Source organism: Trichechus manatus, unplaced genomic scaffold (genome assembly GCF_000243295.1).
Source record: "Trichechus manatus latirostris isolate Lorelei unplaced genomic scaffold, TriManLat1.0 scaffold00067, whole genome shotgun sequence".
NCBI classification, from domain to species: Eukaryota; Metazoa; Chordata; class Mammalia; order Sirenia; family Trichechidae; genus Trichechus; species Trichechus manatus.
This window is the reverse complement of record NW_004444003.1, coordinates 5,288,921-5,307,491: the sequence shown is the minus strand read 5'-3', so window position 1 is coordinate 5,307,491 and position 18,571 is coordinate 5,288,921. Positions and strand designations below refer to the sequence as shown.

At 38.1% G+C, this 18,571-nt stretch overlaps 1 protein-coding gene across 1 annotated transcript in view; it reads right to left on the bottom strand.

Moving 5' to 3' along the window:
- UPF2 (UPF2 regulator of nonsense mediated mRNA decay) overlaps positions 1-14,321 on the bottom strand; it is a 143,341-nt gene extending 129,020 nt beyond the window's left edge. Inside the window, exons 1-3 of the mRNA XM_004379688.2 lie at positions 14,239-14,321; positions 8,564-8,943; positions 2,318-3,097 (exon numbers count right to left, since the gene is read on the bottom strand). Of these exons, the coding sequence (XP_004379745.1) occupies positions 2,318-3,097; positions 8,564-8,925 (1,142 nt within the window). The 5' untranslated portion in view covers positions 8,926-8,943; positions 14,239-14,321. The remainder of the gene's footprint in view (positions 1-2,317; positions 3,098-8,563; positions 8,944-14,238) is intronic.
- Positions 14,322-18,571: the final 4,250 nt, after the last annotated feature.

The window sequence follows — 18,571 nt, the reverse complement described above, 5'->3', positions numbered from 1 at the left end:
TTAGGGTCACATAACAATGTATGTATAAATTTTTGTATGGGAGACTAACCTGAAATGTAAACTTCATTTAAACTACAACAATAAACAAAAAGAAAAAAAAAAAAAAGAAAAGAATGCATCTAAAATAAAAGCCCAAAAGATAATGAAGTATATGGAAACCATGGAGCAAAACTGAAGGAACTAGATTTATTTCGACTGGAGAAGATGAAAGGGAAACATCTTGGCAGTCTGCAAATATTTGAGGTTATCACTATGGGAATAAAAGAGACACATGTTCTGTATCAGTTTTTCAAATTACCTGTGGTAAAGGACCAATTTTTCCCCCAACTGTTGCAGCCACTTTGTAAAATACAGTAACACATCATGATAATGTAGAATTGCTATAAAAACGTCTAAATGCTTAATCGCAATTTCTGTACTTCACTATGAGCAGGTAAACAATTCATGGGCCCCCCTCCCCCACTATGAGTAGCTGTATGATACACTGTACAAGAAAAAAGAACTACATCAAAAGGAACTACTTTATGGGGAGTTAATTTCAGCCTGATTACAAAGAATTCCTAGCAAATAAGTATGTCCATCTTTGGAATGGCTCGGAGGCCACCAAGCTCCTTTGTAGGTATATTTAGAGAAAGAATAATTTTATCTGTGGGATAATCTGTAAAATGGATTCCTGCGTTGGAATTAAGTCATTGTAGAATCCTTGTAATCTTAAGGTTCTATGATGCCAGTAAAAAGCAAAACACAGAAAGAAAAGTACACAAAATCCTTGATGTAGCCAATAAAAAGTATTCTATGTATTCTTGTAATATCAGTTGTAATGTATAATGGTAGAATATGTGTGGGAAATGTGTTATGAAAACAGCGAAGCAGTATGTAAATCGTAATTAAAAAACCTGTTGTCATGGAGTCGATTCCGACTCACAGCAACCCTACAGGACAGAGTAGAACTGTCCCATAGGGTTTTCAAGGAGCAGCTGGTGGATTCAAACTGCCGGCCTTTTGGTTAGCAGCCAAACTCTTAACTACTATGCCACCAGGGCTCCAAACTACAATTAAGGAACCTTAAATATGTGAGAATTATTAAAGGACCACCATATTCCTTTTTAATCTATTAATCCATTATTGACTATATAAATACATTCTGAGGTTGCCTCTTCAAAGTTTAAAACAATCCTCACTATTCAACAGCACAAATGAGGATGACGATCATTTCTTTTTCTTTAAAGAATCATTGATTGAACACCATTACTATCTTTAATTCTCACCTCTAAGTAACCTTCAGCCACCAGAGTTTAGCCATATAGTCTCTGCACCTATCTTGACCCTATCCTGACTGCATTACCTGCACACATGATTACTCTCTTCTAGTTAAGTCAATCATCTTTCAGTGGGAACCACTTAAACCAGAGCTTTCCCAGTACACTTATTGGAATAGAAAATGACACTTCCCCATACTAATTCCTAAAGAATAGTAATTTCAGATTCTAAACCATGAATTTAAACAGTTGCAAAATTACTCAGCCAAATACTACTGCTCTTCTCCTTTCCACACCTCCTCAGCCCTCCTCCAAATCCGCCCTCCACAGAAGTTGACCTAATGTTCACACACTATATCAACTTCTATCTCACTGATTCTTCCAAAGTACAGATGCTACACAGTAGTCTACAATATAATAATCAAAGTTGGCCCCTAAATCAGGTGTCTTCACTAGTTACCACAAGCACAGTAATTATTCCTTTAGAATTTTAAACTTGGTGCCCCCAGAAAAGACTCCTGTAAATGCACTTTACATAGTTGCATTTAAGAAAACTTTTCACGACTAATTTTGTGCACAATTTTCCAAAATTCTGATCTGAAATACCACTGATTAAGAATGATTCAGTTTCTTAAAAAGAGTAAGTATCAACAGTGACATCAATAAATAAAAATACAAAACGATGAAAGCAAATCTGTCATAGAAGGAACATCAAAACACACAGAAAAATAATAGCAGGTAAGTTAAAGTGACAGAAAAAGAAAATTTACCACTCAATACTATGGAGTTTTTTAAATCACAGGAAGAGAACATCTACAAACTAGAAGTCACCATATACTTGCCAGATTTCCTTTAAAATCAGAAACAAAATCTATTGTAGACTCACATTCAAACATGAGTACTTAGAATATTACACTTAGAAATTTTCCTAGAATGTTAAGAAATCAGCTGCAATGAGCCCTTTTCCATAAGTTCTTTCAGTGGCATGAAGACCTTAAATTTTTTTAAGCATGAGCTCCAAAATAAATTCTCAATTCTGAGAAACATTTGAAAATCACCTGTTTTGTCTCTCAGTGTTCTGTAGCTCCCTGTGGTCCCTTTTCAGGTGTTTGGTCAAAGATGTAAAGTATTCTTTTAAAAGATTCTGGAAAGGCTGTTGTTTCTCTGGACTAATTATCTCATTAGGAGGAAAACTCAAATTAAACTTCTCTGCAGCACCCTTTACTTTCCTTGGTACAAGTCCAGCAATATCATCTCCACAATGTCGACAAAAACTAATCACCACAGAAACGTGAGTATGGGATTCTCGATCAGCATTAATAATATTTTTTAGCTGTTCGTAGATTAAGGAAAGACCTTCCTTGTCAGTGAAAATTCCAACTACTGTCAATTCTGCAATGAAACGTAAATCAGTTCTTAACTTGGTAATGTTAGGTGTTTTCTCCTCTTTCCTTGCTTCAAAATGTTTTTTCCAAACCTGAAGAAGTGATGGGGCAAAGTCTGCGTAACGCTGGTGAAAGAGAGAGCATAAGTGCACAGCACAATTCACATCGGAGATTTTTAGCTTTGCCTCCACAATAGAAGCTACAGCTTCTGCAATATATTTGCTTAAATTTAGGCCATTAAAATCATGGGACAGGGAGTCTCTCTGTTGTTCCGTAATAGTTTTTAGTTTCTTGACAAAAGCAGTATTTTTCTTCAAACTTGAGTCTAGCCGGCTGAAGAAATTTTCCTCTGGTCGGTTGTCCGGAGCATTTTGGTTTTTGCCACGAAGTTCCTTCCTTAACTGGTGTCGTTCCCAAGCTTCCTGATGAAGCTGAAGGGATTCCTCTTTCTCTCTATATAAAAAACAAACAAACAAGTAAATAAAATACCTTGCATATTCTGAAGCCTCACTGACAAACCCCATAGGAGTGAAAGTCAATTAAAAAGTAATTATACCTACTCATAGGAATATATGCTAGAGAAATAAGAGCCGTCACTCGAACAGACACAAGCACACCCATGTTCGTGGCAGCATTGTTCATAATAGCAAAAAGATGGAAGCAACCTAGATGCCCATCAACAGATGAATGGATAAACTATGCTACATACACACAATGGAGTACTACGCAAGGAGAAAGAACAATAATCAATCTGTGAAGCATCTCATTACATGGATGAAACTAGAGGACATTATGCTGAGTAAAATAAGTCAATCACAAAAGGACAAATATTGTATGAGACCTCTATCGTAAAGACTCACGAAAAAGTTTACACACAAAAAGTAACAATCTTTGTTGGTTACAAGGGATGGGAGGGATGGGGAGGAAATACTAAATAGGAAATAGATAAGTGGTATCTTTGGTGAAGGGTGAGACAGTACACAATACTGGGGAAACCAGCACAACTTGTACAGGCAAAGGTCATGGAAGCTCCACAGACACATCCAAATTCCCCAAGGGACTGAACTGCTGGGCGGAGGGCTGTGGGGACCATGGTCTCAGGGAACATCTAGCTCAATTGGCATAACACAGTTTATAAAGAAAATGTTCTACATTAGACCTTGGTGAGTAGCGTCTGGGATCTTAAAAGCCTGTCAGCAGCCATACTCCACCGGTCTCACCCCTTCGGAGCAAGGGAGAATGAAGAGAACAGTATACAAGGAAAAGACCAGTCCAAAGGACTAATGGACCCCAGCTACCAAGGCCTTCACCAGACTGAGTCCAGTACAGCTAGATGGTGCCCGGCTACCACCACTGACTGCTCTGACCGGCATCACAACAGAGGGTTCTGGACAGAGCTGGAGAAGGATATAGAACAAAATTCTAATGCACACATAAAAAGATCAGATTTACTGGCCTGAAAGAGACTGGAGAAACCCCGAGAGTATGGCCCCCAAACATCCTTTTAGCTCAGTGGTGAAGTCACTTCCAAGGTTCACCGTTCAGCAGGGGACTGGACAGCCCCATAAAACAAAACGGGACTAATGAGGCACAGCAGTCCAGGGACAAGGACTAGAAGGCAGAAGGGGAAAGGAAAACTGGTGATAGGGAACCCAAAGTTGAGTAAGGACAGTGTTGACATGTAGTGGGGTTGTTAACCATTGTCATAGGGCAACGTGTACTAACTGTTTAATGAGAAATTATTTCGTTCTGTAAACCTTCAACTAAAGTGAGAATAGCAGCACAGCTGGAAGAACATAATCAATGTCACTGAATTGTGCATGTAGAATTTTTGAAATGGTGTCATCTTTGGCTAAGTATATTTTCACCAAAAAAAAAAAAAAGGTCGAGAAGGGAGAGGGTTGACATGTCATGGGGTTGTTAACCAATGTCATAAAACAATATGTGACTATTTAATGAGAAACTATTTGTTCTGTAAACCTTCACCTAAAGTACAATTTAAAAAAAAAGAAAAAAATAAAAAGTAATTATACAGGATATGAAGAGGTATTTCGCCAAAGAAGACACACAAGTCGCTAACAGACACATGAAGAAATTCTCACGATCATTAGCCATTAGAGAAATGCAAATCAAAACTACAATGAGATACCATCTCACCCCAACAAGGTTAGCATTAATTCAAAAAACACCAAATAATAAATGTGGGAGAGGTTGTGGAGAGACCGAACACTTATACACTACTGGTGGAAACATAAAATGGTAAAACCACTTTGGCAATCGATTTGGCGCTTCCTTAAAAAGTTAGAAATAGAAGTACCATATAATCCAGCTATCCCGCTCCTTGGAATATATCCTAGAGAAACAAGAGCCGTCACAAGAATAGATATATGCACACTCATGTTCACTGCAGCACTGTTCACAGTAGCAAAAAGATGGAAACAACCTAGGTGTCCAACAATGGATAAATGGATAAACAAATTATGGTACAGTCACACAATGGAATACTACGCAACGATAAAGAACAACGAATCTGTGAAGCATCCTATGGAGGAATCTGGAAGGCATTATGCTGAGTGAATGTAGTCAGTCACAGAAGGACAAATATTGTATAAGACCACTATTATAAGAACTCAAGAAAAGGCTTAAATGCAGAAGAAAACATTCATTCTTTGATGGTTACAAGGGTGGGGAGGGAGGGAGAAGGTTACTCACTAACTAGACAGTAGTCAAGGATTATCTCAGGTGAAGGGAAGGACAGCACACACTCCAGGGGAAGTCAGCACAATTGTACTAAACAAAAGCTAAGAAGTTTCCTGAATACAATCAAACACTTCGAGGGACAGAGTAGCAGGGGAGTCTGGGGACTACAATTTCAGGGCACATCTAGGTCAACTGGCATAACAAAGTTTATTAAGAAAATGTTCTGCATCCTACTTTGGTGAGTGGTGTCTGGGGTCTTAAAAGCTAGCAAGTGGCCATCTAACACACATTAATTGGTCCCAACTCACCTGGAGTAAAGGAGAATGAAGAACACCAAAGACATAAGGAAAATATTAGCCCAAGAGACAGAAAGGGCCACATAAACCAGAGACACTTCATCAGCCTGAGACCAGAAGAACTAGATGGTGTCCGGCTACCACCAATGCCCGCCCTGACAGGGAACACAACAGAGAGTCCCTGATGGAGCAGGGGAAAAGTGGGGTGCAGAATTCAAATTCTAGTAAAAAGACCAGACTTAATGCTCTGACTGAGACTGGAGGAACCCCAGAGAGCATGGCCCCTGCACTCTCTGTCAACCCAGAACTAAAACCATTCCGGATGCCAACGCTTCAAAGATTAGACTGGACTATGGAATATAAGATGATACTCGTGAAGACTGTATTTCTTAGCTCGAGAAGATACATGAGACTAAATGGGCAGCTCCTGTCTGGAGGTGAGATGAGAAGGCAGAGAGGGTCAGGAGCTGGTTGAATGGACACGGGAAATCAGGTGGAAAGGAGGTGTGCTGTCACAGTATAGGGAGAGCTATCAGGGTCACATAATTATGTATAAATTTTTGTATGAGAGACTAACTCGAATGGTAAACTTTCACTTAAAGTACAATAAAAAAAAAGTAATTATATAAGCATCAAAATCCAAGAATAAAAGATGCAAAAGGCAGTTGACTACTTTTAAAGATATTTTATTAATGACTTAAGATAAGGGGAGTCCAGTATATTAATAATACCAAACAGGGCAGAGCAGAGAATTATGAATAATTAGATTAAAATTAAAAATAATTCTGCCAACTGGCAAGCTAAATGGATAAAATACATCATGCTTAGTATAAAAAATATAAAATAATACGCCTGAAAATATAAAACATAAAACAGACAAAGCACTGGGCAAACAGAAAAAAAAAAAGTCCACAAAACACTACTTTAATTAAAGAATAAGCATCATAGAAGAATACATTAAAAACATTTTGAAAAATTAGGTTTGATTTTTCTAATCTTGGCATTAACCAAGCTTTTGATAAAGTATCTGGCTAGGTTTGGTCTTAAAATTCAAACGTGATTTAAAAAATTTGGAAAGAAACCAGAAGAAACTTATCATGTTAAAGCCCTTTAATAAAAAAACTAATAAACCCAGTTTATCCTGAACAGAATAGTTAAAAAGAAATCTACCTATATTTCCTCTAAAAAGATGAAAAAATTTATATTACAGAAGTAGTAAAATAACTTGAGTGGGGGTGGGAGGGTGGGGACTAACAATTTGACTTTGAGGTTTCTGCGATATCAGAACATATAGTTTTAAAACATAAATATCTAGAAAAGTAGATTTTTATCTTTCTGGAAAAACCATCCCTGAGTTGCATTATAATTTTATGTTAAAAGCTGTAAGTTAATGGAAAAGTTGTACTCATCACTGGGAATATGGACATTTGAGTATGTCCTGTAAGTCTCCTAGTCATACACAAACAGTGGATTACCAGTGAGAGTACATTTTAGGAATATATAACCCATTATATATATGCACTGAATAACTCAATTGTCACCTGTATTAAAAACACTTTTAACATACATAATGAAGTATTTACCTATGAAATAATATGATGCTTTAAAATATTCCAGTGTGGTACAAATGATTAAGCACTCAGCTACTAACCGAAAGGCTGGTGGTTCAAATCCAACCAGAGATGCCTCAGAAGAAAGGCCTGGTGGCTACTTTCAAAGCTACTGAAAATCCTACAGTGCAAAATTCTACTCTGAAACACGAGGTTGCCATAAGTCGGAATCAACTTGATGGCAAATGGTTTCTTTTTTTTGGTTAAAATATTCCATGGATGATTGCTGAAACTGGGTAATGAATACAGATTGGGGTGGGGGGGATGGATCATTATACTGTTCTGTTTTTGCCTACGTTTGTTTGAAATTTTCACAATAAAAAGTTGGGGTTTTGGAGTTTTTTTTTTTAAAAACCTCTTTTGTATAGGAGGGGAGTGAGCAAAAGCTATGAAATTGAATATTCTTGTAAATTTAAAAAATTAAAATATAAAATAAGCAAGAAAACTCTCAGGAATCATGGTTCTGAATATTCCAAAACTGGCCACTATACTGCCTTTTCAGACTTAAAGCTCCAGCTCTTCACTGAAAACAGACATACTAAAGAAAAACTTTAGTGAGACTGTAGGTGGCTATTCTAGAGATCTATGAAAATCCAAGTTTGCAAACAGCTTTTTAAATTATAGCTATGAAAAGGAGAGCTCATGCTATTCAACAATAGTCATTTTTGCTACTTCCTGGTATTCTTCCTGTGGGGACTACCTTGTTTTTTCACTAGCTCATTGTATTAACTGCATAGATTAACAAAGTTAAAAATACAATGGGAGGCATTACAGAATTGTGCTTAAGGACAAAGATTTTAGAGTCAGACCAAACTAGACTCAAACCCCAGCAGCTCCACTGTTTATTATGACCTTAGGCAAGATATACTTAACCTCTTTAAGCCTCTGTTTACTAATCTGTAAAATAAGGACCATAAAACTTACCTCATTAGGACTGTTTTAAGGATATATGCTGATACACTTTGTACAATGCTTGGCACATGATACGAACTCAACAAATAGTAGCTATGAAGAACTAAGATTTTCAATTTAAAAGATAGAGTACTATCATACAATAAAAAAAAAATTTTAATAAAAATTTATATTACCCTAGACCTCAAAAAATATTTATTAAAGAGCATTACTGGCACTATTATTCAATTTAAATAACTAAAGTATCTTAAGTATACCTCTAGTCACCAACACTAACAACACAAATAAGATACTTCCAACTCTCAAGGAACTGCACCAAGAAAGGTTTATTTCAAATCTTCTCCCAAAATATTCCAATCTTCCTACTCCTTCATACCAATAATTAAAATACATTTTCTTACTTCAACTGAGCAGCTTCTTCTTCTTGCTGACGTTTTGCCTGTTCTTCTTGCTTCTTTCTCTCTTCCTCTTCATATTTCTGTTTTTCTTCTTCCTCTCTCTTCTTTAATTCTTCCTCTGCCTTCACCTTTTCTTCTTCCTTTTTCTTGCGTTCCTTGTCTTCTTTTTTTCTTTTATCTTCTTCCAGCTTCTTCTTTTTATCTTCAGGGACCTTAATAACCTCCTTCTTGGCAGTAAGCTTGATATCATCTTTTGGTTTCTCCCTGCTGCTCACTGGCCGTCTTTCACTGCAGTCCTTTTCCTTGTTGTTTAGCAAAGATTCTTTTTCTTCCATATTTGCTGGCTTTTTACGCTCAGCTGGCATTATGTTACCCAGGACAGTCTGTAAAAGTAAAAGAATGTCAGTATTGTAAATGCAGTGATCTTTTACTTAGTGATGTGACACTATTTTTTAAATAGGATATGTTAATGTAACTTGACAATTGTGAGAAATTAAATACATGCAAAACAGATACTAATTGTGTGATAAAAAATTTATTGGTCACATTCCACATTCTCTCATTACTAGTTATGCCTATGTCTGAGTAAATCTTTTTTTAATTTTTATAAAAGAAAATTCAAACACATACAAAAGTAGAGAGCACAGCATAAGGAACCTCCATGTACCCACCACCTGGATATAACCATTAAATAACTGACGTATTTATGATTAAATGACATAACTCCAAAACATGCCATTAATCATAAATACTTTAGTATATATGAGAACACTCTGAATCAGTTTTAACCCACATTTCACAACTGTTAAGAGACGCTGGTTCACTATTTCACACAATATTCAATAGCGGTACTTAAGTTATAGAATGGAAGCATAAATGAGTTCTTATGCCCTGTAAACTACTGAACAAAACAGAGAAGAGAGGACTCACAAATTTCACTTCATTGCTTTGAACTTATCAAATTTTCAAATGCAAAAGCTGTTAACTCTCAAATTAGACTAGACCTTTAGTCTCTTTACTAGTATTAGTCTAAATCAATTTATAATGATAATAATGATTATAAAATCTATAAATTCTGTTCTATACCTGCCAATACAATAGCTACTACTAGCCCAAGGCTTCTTAACTTTGGCACTAATGACATTTTGGGCCAGATAATTTTTTGCTAAGGGGTGCTGTCCTGTGCACTTCAAGATGTTTAGCAGCATCCTAGCCTCTGCCAAGTAGACGCCAGTAGTAGCCATCCCATCTCTCACTTTTGACAATCAAAAATGAGAAGACATTGCCAAATTTCTCCCATGGGGCAAAATAACCCAAGACTGAAAACCTGTGCACTTGTCAAATGTGGCTATTTAAATGTAAATGAATTATAACTAAATAAATTTAAAATTCAGTTCTTCAGTCACTATCCACATTTCAAGTGCTCAATTCCACTCATGGCTAGTGGCTACCATATTGGGCAGTGCAGATACGGAACATTTCACCATCACAGGAAGTTCTACTGGACAGCACCTGTCTATAGTAATGGCTCTATACAATTCACTGGAAATAACAAACTCAGAAACAAAAAATTTCCCCAGCACGATTTTTCTTTTCTAAAAATATAATTCTCTAAACTCAGAAAAACTAGTTTTGTGATATAATTTATTTTCTGGACAGTGCTTCATGTTTTAACTCCTAAATCATCTGAAAGTTGTACACAAGAAAACCAAAACACTTTCTGTTTAAGAAGTATTAAAAACAAACAAACAAACAAACCTGCTGCCATCAAGTCGATTTCCATAGCGACACTATAGGACAGGTTAGAATTGTCCCACAGGGTTTTCAAGAAGCGGCTGGTGGATTCGAACTGCCAACCTTTTGGTTAGCAGCCGAGTTCTTAACCACTGTGTCACCAGAGGGCTCCTTAAGAAGTATAAGACTACTTAAATGTCCTAGTTTTTATTAAAAGCTAAAGATATATATAGTATTCTGAAGTATTTTCAAATACAGGTTTTAAACTATAGCAGTAAAAACTAGGTTAGTAAACAAAATATGTGCAATACTTTTTAAACACACAAAGAACTTACTTCAGCACTGTTATAAAATATTATCAGAGAAAGACAACCTAGGCCAGTAGAAGCACCTTAACTAATTTTTGAAGGTACATGCCACACTCTGTACCTTCTCTCAGCCACCTCTTCCTTTCCCTTTTTCTCTTTTATTCTCCTCCACTTCCATGTTCTATGCATTGATTTTGACAATGACACCTAAAGGCTTAGTTAACCCCACTGGTGGAACTCATAACAAAAAAACAAACAAAAAAAAAGCTGTTAATCCTGTTTAAGAAATCATTTTAAAAATGTGAAAATATATAATTACTTATTCATGTGCCAGACAGTACTTACATTCACATTATCTCAAAATTTAGTTATCAATTCTTATACATCCTCAATTAAGTACCCACCTTTAATGTGAAAATATCATCATGCCCTAAAAACAAACAACCTTTTAATAAATTACACTAACAGCTACCACTCATTGGCACTGTGCTAAGCATTTATTTACATTATCTCATTTAACACTAAAATCTTTATGAAGTGGGTATTATTTTCCCTATTTTATCAATGAGTAAACTGAGACTTGACCAAGTAACTTGACCAAGGCCTCCACAGCAAAAGACAGAGCTGGAATCTGAACCAACATTCTTATCCAAAGTTAAGAATCCTAAGGGCACCAAATTGTGAGTTGGAAGACTTGATCATAGATCTTAACTATGATAAATTATAGAATTATGAATCTTGAGGTAGAAAGAGTCCCCTGATAATTAATGGTTAAGCAGTTTTTACAAAATTTCTTTAACTTTTGCCAGATTCTAGCTGAAAGCAAGAGGACAAAATAACAACTAAGTAAACACAATCTTATTTAGGGATATTAGTCATTATGTGCAAAAAAATTAAAATAATAATTATAGACAATTTGTATTTTCTGATGTGATGTATCAACAAGTGAATTTTAGGGTTACAAGTAATTACAGTTCTCAGACAATATAAAGGATGGCATCCGAAATTACAATCAATGTTTTATTACAAAGATAAAATTAAATCTTATCAAAGTTTTTTTAAATTTTAAGAAATTAGCTTGGAATCTGACAAATCATAAAGGATCATCATTTATTAGCTCAACAGAGTCTCCCAAAGTTTTGTGACTCTATAGTATTCATTTATTCAATAAATTTTTATCTCAAGTACCTACTACATGAAATAAACTGTAGTAGGCATTCATGACAATCTAGAACATGATAAAACAAAGAGATTCTCAATAAGGCCCTTACATCTTGATACTGCTGTCTTCTTTGAATGATGTCATGCTTATTCTACAAGCATATACCCAAAGTATACTTGGCTAAATTTCAGTAAACGAAAAATATGACAAAAATCTAAAGGTCCATGTAGAGGCAGTATGCAACATGTGAAACTAACACGGGCTTTGGAGTCAGGCAGACTTTAAGTTTGCATCCCAAACCAGCTATGGAAATTGGACAACTTAATTTCTCCAAGTCTGTTTGTTGTTGTTGTGTGCCACTGAGTCAATTCCAACTCACAGTGACCCTACAGGAAAGAGGACAACTGCCCCATAGGGTTTCCAAGTAGTGGCTGGTGGATTCGAACTGCTGACCTTTTGGTTAGCAGCCTGAGTTCTTAACCACTTCGTCACCAGGGCTCCCCAAGTCTATTTACTTATCAACAAGTGGAGATATTGCTACCTATCTTATAGAGATCTTGATGTAAACAAAGTTTCTAGCATAGTAAACAGCATGAGGGGCACTCAAATACTGATTCTCTTACACACCAAAAAAAAACCCAAACCCACTGCTGTCAAGTGGATTCCCACTCACAGCAACCATATAGAATGCTGAAAAGTTAATAAGAGATTTTTAGAGTTAGAAAGACCATCAGGCTTTATCCATTTCGATTCTCAATTTCTACACTGTGGTAGCAGCAGCAGAGTGATCTGTCCAAGATTACACAATTAGTTTGGTGGCTGGGCCAAGAATCACTGTCGAGTGCTCTTTTTCACTATGTAACGTGACTTTAATATTTATTAAACAAAATATACAAATGACATAATCCAGATCAGTACATATTTGTATTAAGACAATTTTAAAAATTAAACCGAGCATTAAATTATACTTAATACAGTGCTAAAATTCTTTAATAAATTCATGCTTTAACAAATATTTTATCTAAGGTGTTTCATAAAGTTTATCAAGTAAAAATTAGAACATTAAATAGATTTTATCTCAGAATAATCAAGGTAAAAATCAGTGATCTTTTAATTAGAATATGATAGCTCTTACAAAGTGTTTTACTAAGTAAAATTATATTCAGACAGCCCTGGAAAGGAACCATGCTTTAAAATGGCCTTCTTAGCTCCCCAAAGTGTCCTGGTGGAACACTTGGGCTGTATATTTTATATGGTTTTCTAAACACAGACACTGAAGTTACAAGTAAAATTATCTTACTGGTAAAACAGGTACCAACAGAGTGGAGGAGTAGGGTCAAGGTGATATTTCCCTTTTAAAGATACTCCTTTGCAAGAACCATATGGATTATGTATGAAATCAAAATTAGACTGCTCGGAAAATACTACTGAATAAGAGAATACTGTTCTACCTTTTAATCTCGTATTATTCAAAATGTTCTAACTAAACGGCAGAACCACACAGGGGCATTATTTCCCAGTTTTTTACTTGAGTCTTAGAATAAAAAATAAAAGACTCATTCACAGTTTTTAAAAATTTCACCAGAGTTCAAAAATGGTTTTCTTGAGGAGTCACACAATTTTTATGAACCCCTGAAAACCATGATAAATGAAAAGGGTGAGTGATAGTTTTATTTTGATCTGATGCGTTAGTATTTGTAAGTCCTACAAGAGCAAAAGAGTTGATGGTCTGGCCAGTCCAGTGAGTACCCTGAAGCCTTTAAGCTGGCTCTGCTTTGCCAACTTGGACAGCAAATATCCTGTGATCATCTCCTTAGTCCAACAGTACTAACAAGACAGTACCTGGAACCTTGGAATGAAGGCAAACACCAAAACCCCTTCCCCTACACACACATCTCCAACAAACCCCCGCTTCCTTCACATTCCTATATCAAACACGCTTCCTCGCTACAACTTCCCCTCCTACCCACAGGTCACCTTCGCGGACCATCCTTGCCCCAACCCGAACTTCTCACCCACACTTCCTTCACCAGCGAAGACTCACCGCTAGTCTCCCTACTCCACATCCTCCCACACACTCACCCTCCCCACCTCCTCGCCCTCGCTTCCCTCTCGGCTCTCGAAGAGCTTTCCTCAACCTCCCTTCGCTCTACTCCACGCCCCCAAACACCTTCACCCCGCCACAGCAGGCTCCCCGCCTCCAGTTCCGAGGCCCAGCCCAGGCGTGTGGGGCAGGCACCTCCTCTACCGCCCCTCGTGCCTGCCCAAGCCGAACTGATGGGAGCCTCCCGGAGAGGGATCTGAAGACGACGACGTCGGACCAGCGGTCCCTCTACTGCTCCCCACCCCCGAAAAGCTGGGGTGCGGAGTCGCCCCTTGGGTCCCTCAGGGAGTAGGGGACCAGGCCGGAGCACCCAAGCCTCGCTTCCTCTCGATCGTTGGAGCGGAGGGGAAGGACGTTCCCCGGGACTTACCTCGAGCCTGTTGTCAACATTAGTCCCGGGTTTCCCAGCACCAACTCCAGCGCTCGGGCTCTCCCCTCCCCTCCCCCCACCTATCTCGCAGCCGAGGACCCGCCTTCCCTCAGCTCCCCCTCCTCCCTCCGCCCGTCGGCCCTCCCGCCCGCCACTCACCAGCGCGGCCGAGCTGCGAGTGGGGGCGGGGCGGAGGGAGAACGAAAGGAAGAAGCTGTCCGTGCGATTGCCAGATTGCAAAACGGTCCGAGTCGCCCATACCCCGGCATGCCGATGCTCTCAGGTTGGCTCTGTGGTAGCTATTCCAGAGCAAAGGCTCATATAAGTGTCAGCTACTTAGCGGCTGGTTCGAATTGCCCACTCGATGGGAGGAGCGAATTTTTCAGACAGGCAGCCAAAGGGCAGCCACTACTAACACCTCAGGCCAGGGCCCCGACAGAGAGTAGGAGTGTTCTGAGTACCGGCGGCAGGAAGTGGATTGGTCACCAGGAAAGGGAAAGCGCCTGAACTGGAGGTGCGCAGGCGCAAACACTGGAGGGAGGGGCACGAGAAGGGAGTGTGGTGGGGCGGAGCTAGCAGGAGGTAAGGAGGGACGGGGGAAACAGTAAAATTACGGAGCGCCATTAAGGACAAGGTTGACTATGTGACTCATTCCGGAGTTTCCTAATGCCAACGTAAGGAAGAGGTCTAAGAAGGAAAAGTTTGATTGGACTAATTCTAGAGAGGTTGAAGATTTAGGAAATTGGAAAGTGGAGAGGTTGAAGAATATGGCTGGTGAGGAAGGTGTTTAAGGATGGGTCTAGATTTAAGAATGCCTTAGTAAGACTACAAAAGTTCCGTGGGGGAATTTCCACAGCAGTTTTAGGTGTTCGATATTAAAATAGCCCAGAGTGAAGAAGATCCAAGGCTTTTCTCATACGGCTCTTAGAAAGTGCCCGGTACTAGCAAGAAAATTTTAAAATTACAAATGAAATGTTCTCCTTGAGTTACTAGGCGAAATCTCCCTTAATCAAAAAAAAAAAAAATCGTCTAGTCCTATCGTTTTCTCCAAAGTGAACCCGGGTCGAGTTTTTAAATGAGCAGCCACACAATTTAGTTCCTCTTAAATTCCTGAAGTTGGTACGTCCGACTTTTATCAAAATGGTGCTAGAGAGGCTCTACCAACATGATCTGACTGGTCGATTTGGCTGGTCAGGAGCCAAAGGAACAAAGGTGCAAAACTGGTCTTGTTTCTTGCTTGGCCTGCAGCGCCCTACCAGGTATCCAAGCTTACAGCATGAGCTGCTATCAACCCGAAACATTCGAGGCAGGTCTAGGGTACCTTTTATTAGCTTTTGCTTGTTTGCTGTTTACAGTTTTGTCTTCTTGTTTATTGTTAGCACGCAGATTCCCCTACCAAACTGAATGGTTGGTGCTTCTTGTATTAAAAAAAAAAAATTTTTTTTTTTTTCAAAACACCAAATAGGTCAATCATTTAAAAGGTAGTATTTGTGTGCCAAGGAAGCCCTGGTGGCGTAGTGGTTAAGAGCTACGGCTACTAAAAGGTCGGCGGTTTGAAGCCACCATGTACTCCTTGGAAACCCCATGCGACAATTCTCTGTCCTGTAGGGTCGCTATAAGTCGGAATTGACTAGAAGGCAATAGGTTTGAATTTTTGGTTTTCTTTGTGTGCCGAGAACATTCATACTCATAACCCAACCCAACCCATTGCCGTGGCATTGATTCCATCTCATAGCGACACTATAGGACAGAGTAGAACTGCCCTGTAGGGTTTCCAAGGGGTGGGTAGTGGATGCAAACTGCTGACCTTTTGGTTAGCAGCCAAGTTCTTAACCACTGTGCCACAAGGGCTCCTAAAAGGCAGTAAAGAGAGAAATAACTGCTCTCAAAGTACTATGCTTGCCATAGCCACCCACATTTCCAAGTTTCCTTTTCCTTAATTTGTCTGAATACCTTAAGAAGCTTTGCCTCTGCTGTCGATAAATAAATCCTTCTCATCTCATTCTAAATCACGTCAACCTTTGCATTTCATCAGGTTGTTAAAAGGAAATGATGTGAATACAGGTGTTAAGCAACTCCCAAGAGTTGGAATGGTCCAAAACTGTGCATCTTATCATTAAATATACCTCTGCAAACCAACCTCATTAATCTCAAAAATGCCCCTCCTTTTTTTCCCAAGGAACTTGCTTGCTTTGGAGTAACAGATAGTAGATGTTTAACGTAAAAAATTTTTTTCCCCAAGACCTGTATCTCAAGATTTTGCGTATTCCACATGACATGTTCTTTTGCACTGCTGTATGACCGTCAAAGAACCAACTGTACATTGTAAACGGCATATAAGCAAAAAACTGCTTTGCAATAGCCGCAGCAGTTTCTCTAGAACTGACTGCCTGTTGGCAAACATCTCTCTCTCTTAATAAATAGTTGATCTCTTTAATTGTCAAAGTCTTATTGTTTTTAACATAGAGATCAGAAGAGAGGAAAACAAAGCAAACCTATTGCCTCGAGTTGATACTGACTCATAGCGACCGTATGGAACAGAATAGAACTGCCCAGTAGGGTTTCCAAGGAGCAGCTGGTGGGTTCGAACTGCCAACCTTTTGATTAGCAGCCGTAGCTCTTAATCACTACGCCACCTGGGCTCCAGAAGAAAAGAGGAGGGCGTTTTTATTGAGGATTTGCTAGTTTATATTTATTTTAATTAATAATCATAAAAATCTTGTAGCTATTCTGACTCCCATTTTGTAGATAAGGAAACTGAGTCACAGAAAAAATTAAGTAATTTACCCAAGGTCACAAAACTGGTAAGCATAGTATCTAGTATTCTACTCAAATCTGTCTTAACTCTAAAAGCCAAGCTGTTTCTCACTATATCCTGCTGCATTTAAGTAAGCTTTTACATAGACTGAAAATGCTGATCATTTTGTCAGCCTTGCCACCAAAAGCCTTCTGATGTGGGGATATCACTGCAATCTCTAACTGGAAGAAACATACTACCCTATTCTAAAGAGGTCATCATTTTTGCATTCTGATAATTCATATCACTATTTTCTGAAAATATATTGTACTAAGCATTTAAGTGGTTATGTAGATGCTTCATTATTTGAGAAAATTCTCAAAAATATCCAGTATCCTTTTTGCTTGCTCCAATTGACAGAACTGACATAACTACTATATGGATTTAAACAACAACAACATAAAACACTTGGTATTTATATAAACTTATACTATTGTCTACTTAAAACCTAACTATAATGTTGCTGCTTCACAGAAGAAAGCAAAATCACGGGACACAGATTACAAATACAGGGCAGAACAAACTCTGACTTAAAAAACAGGTATCATGTGAGGCTTACCATCTCTAACTACAGCCTATGCCCATTCATCTCAGGCTAATATAATATGATGATGTGGACTGCCTGCTGGTGTGTACTGTACCTTCAGTAAATTCAGCTTCTGTCTCTTAGGAGCTGAAGTTTAGTTTAAAAACCCTTTCGTGACCAAATTATTTTTTATACATGTCCCCTTCAGATGGCAGCACATACTATAAATTGGATACTGGCATCCCAAGAACCATGAGAGGCAAAGAATTTAAATGGGAGTTGCATTTCCCAGCAATCAGACATCAGCGAATACTATAAGTGGGGCACTAGCAGCCCAAGAAACCTGAGAAGTCAAAAATTTTAACTGGTCTTGCTCTGGCCTACAGGCCATGAAAAGGTTTTAACTAATTTAAACTAGTTTAAGATACCTGTTCTTTAAGCACTCACCTCTTAGTAGTATACATCTGGTGGAAGTTTTTCAAACAACTTTACCTCTGTCTCTCTGACTAACAGTTTCTGAAATAAATGTGTTAAGATGTGTCCACTTAATAAGAAAGCTAAGTGTTGAGGGCATATTTAAACAAATGTAAATATTAAGTATATGAAACATAATAGTAACACCTAGTAAGTGTCACTTATTACTAAACCATATTGAAATATATCATGGAACTGTAAGATTGAAAATCATAACACTGGCTTCTATTTTACCAAAATAAAGAATAGTTTCTTTTAAAAAGTATGGTTTCTCAAAAATGCAACTCAGGCCATAAAACTTATAAAGTGTTTAGAACAGTGCATAGCAAAGCGTGAGAGTCCAATAAATGGGATTATAACGTAATGCAAAAGGTAGACAATCAATAAGCCAACAAAAAAGTTACAAGGTTAGGATAAATGCAAAAGGAAATAAACGGTAATGTGATGGTGAGTAACTGAAAAGAAGGAGGAGGGTGACCACTTTATAGAGTGGCCAGGAAAGGTGTCTTTAATGATGCAAAATTTCAGCTAAAACC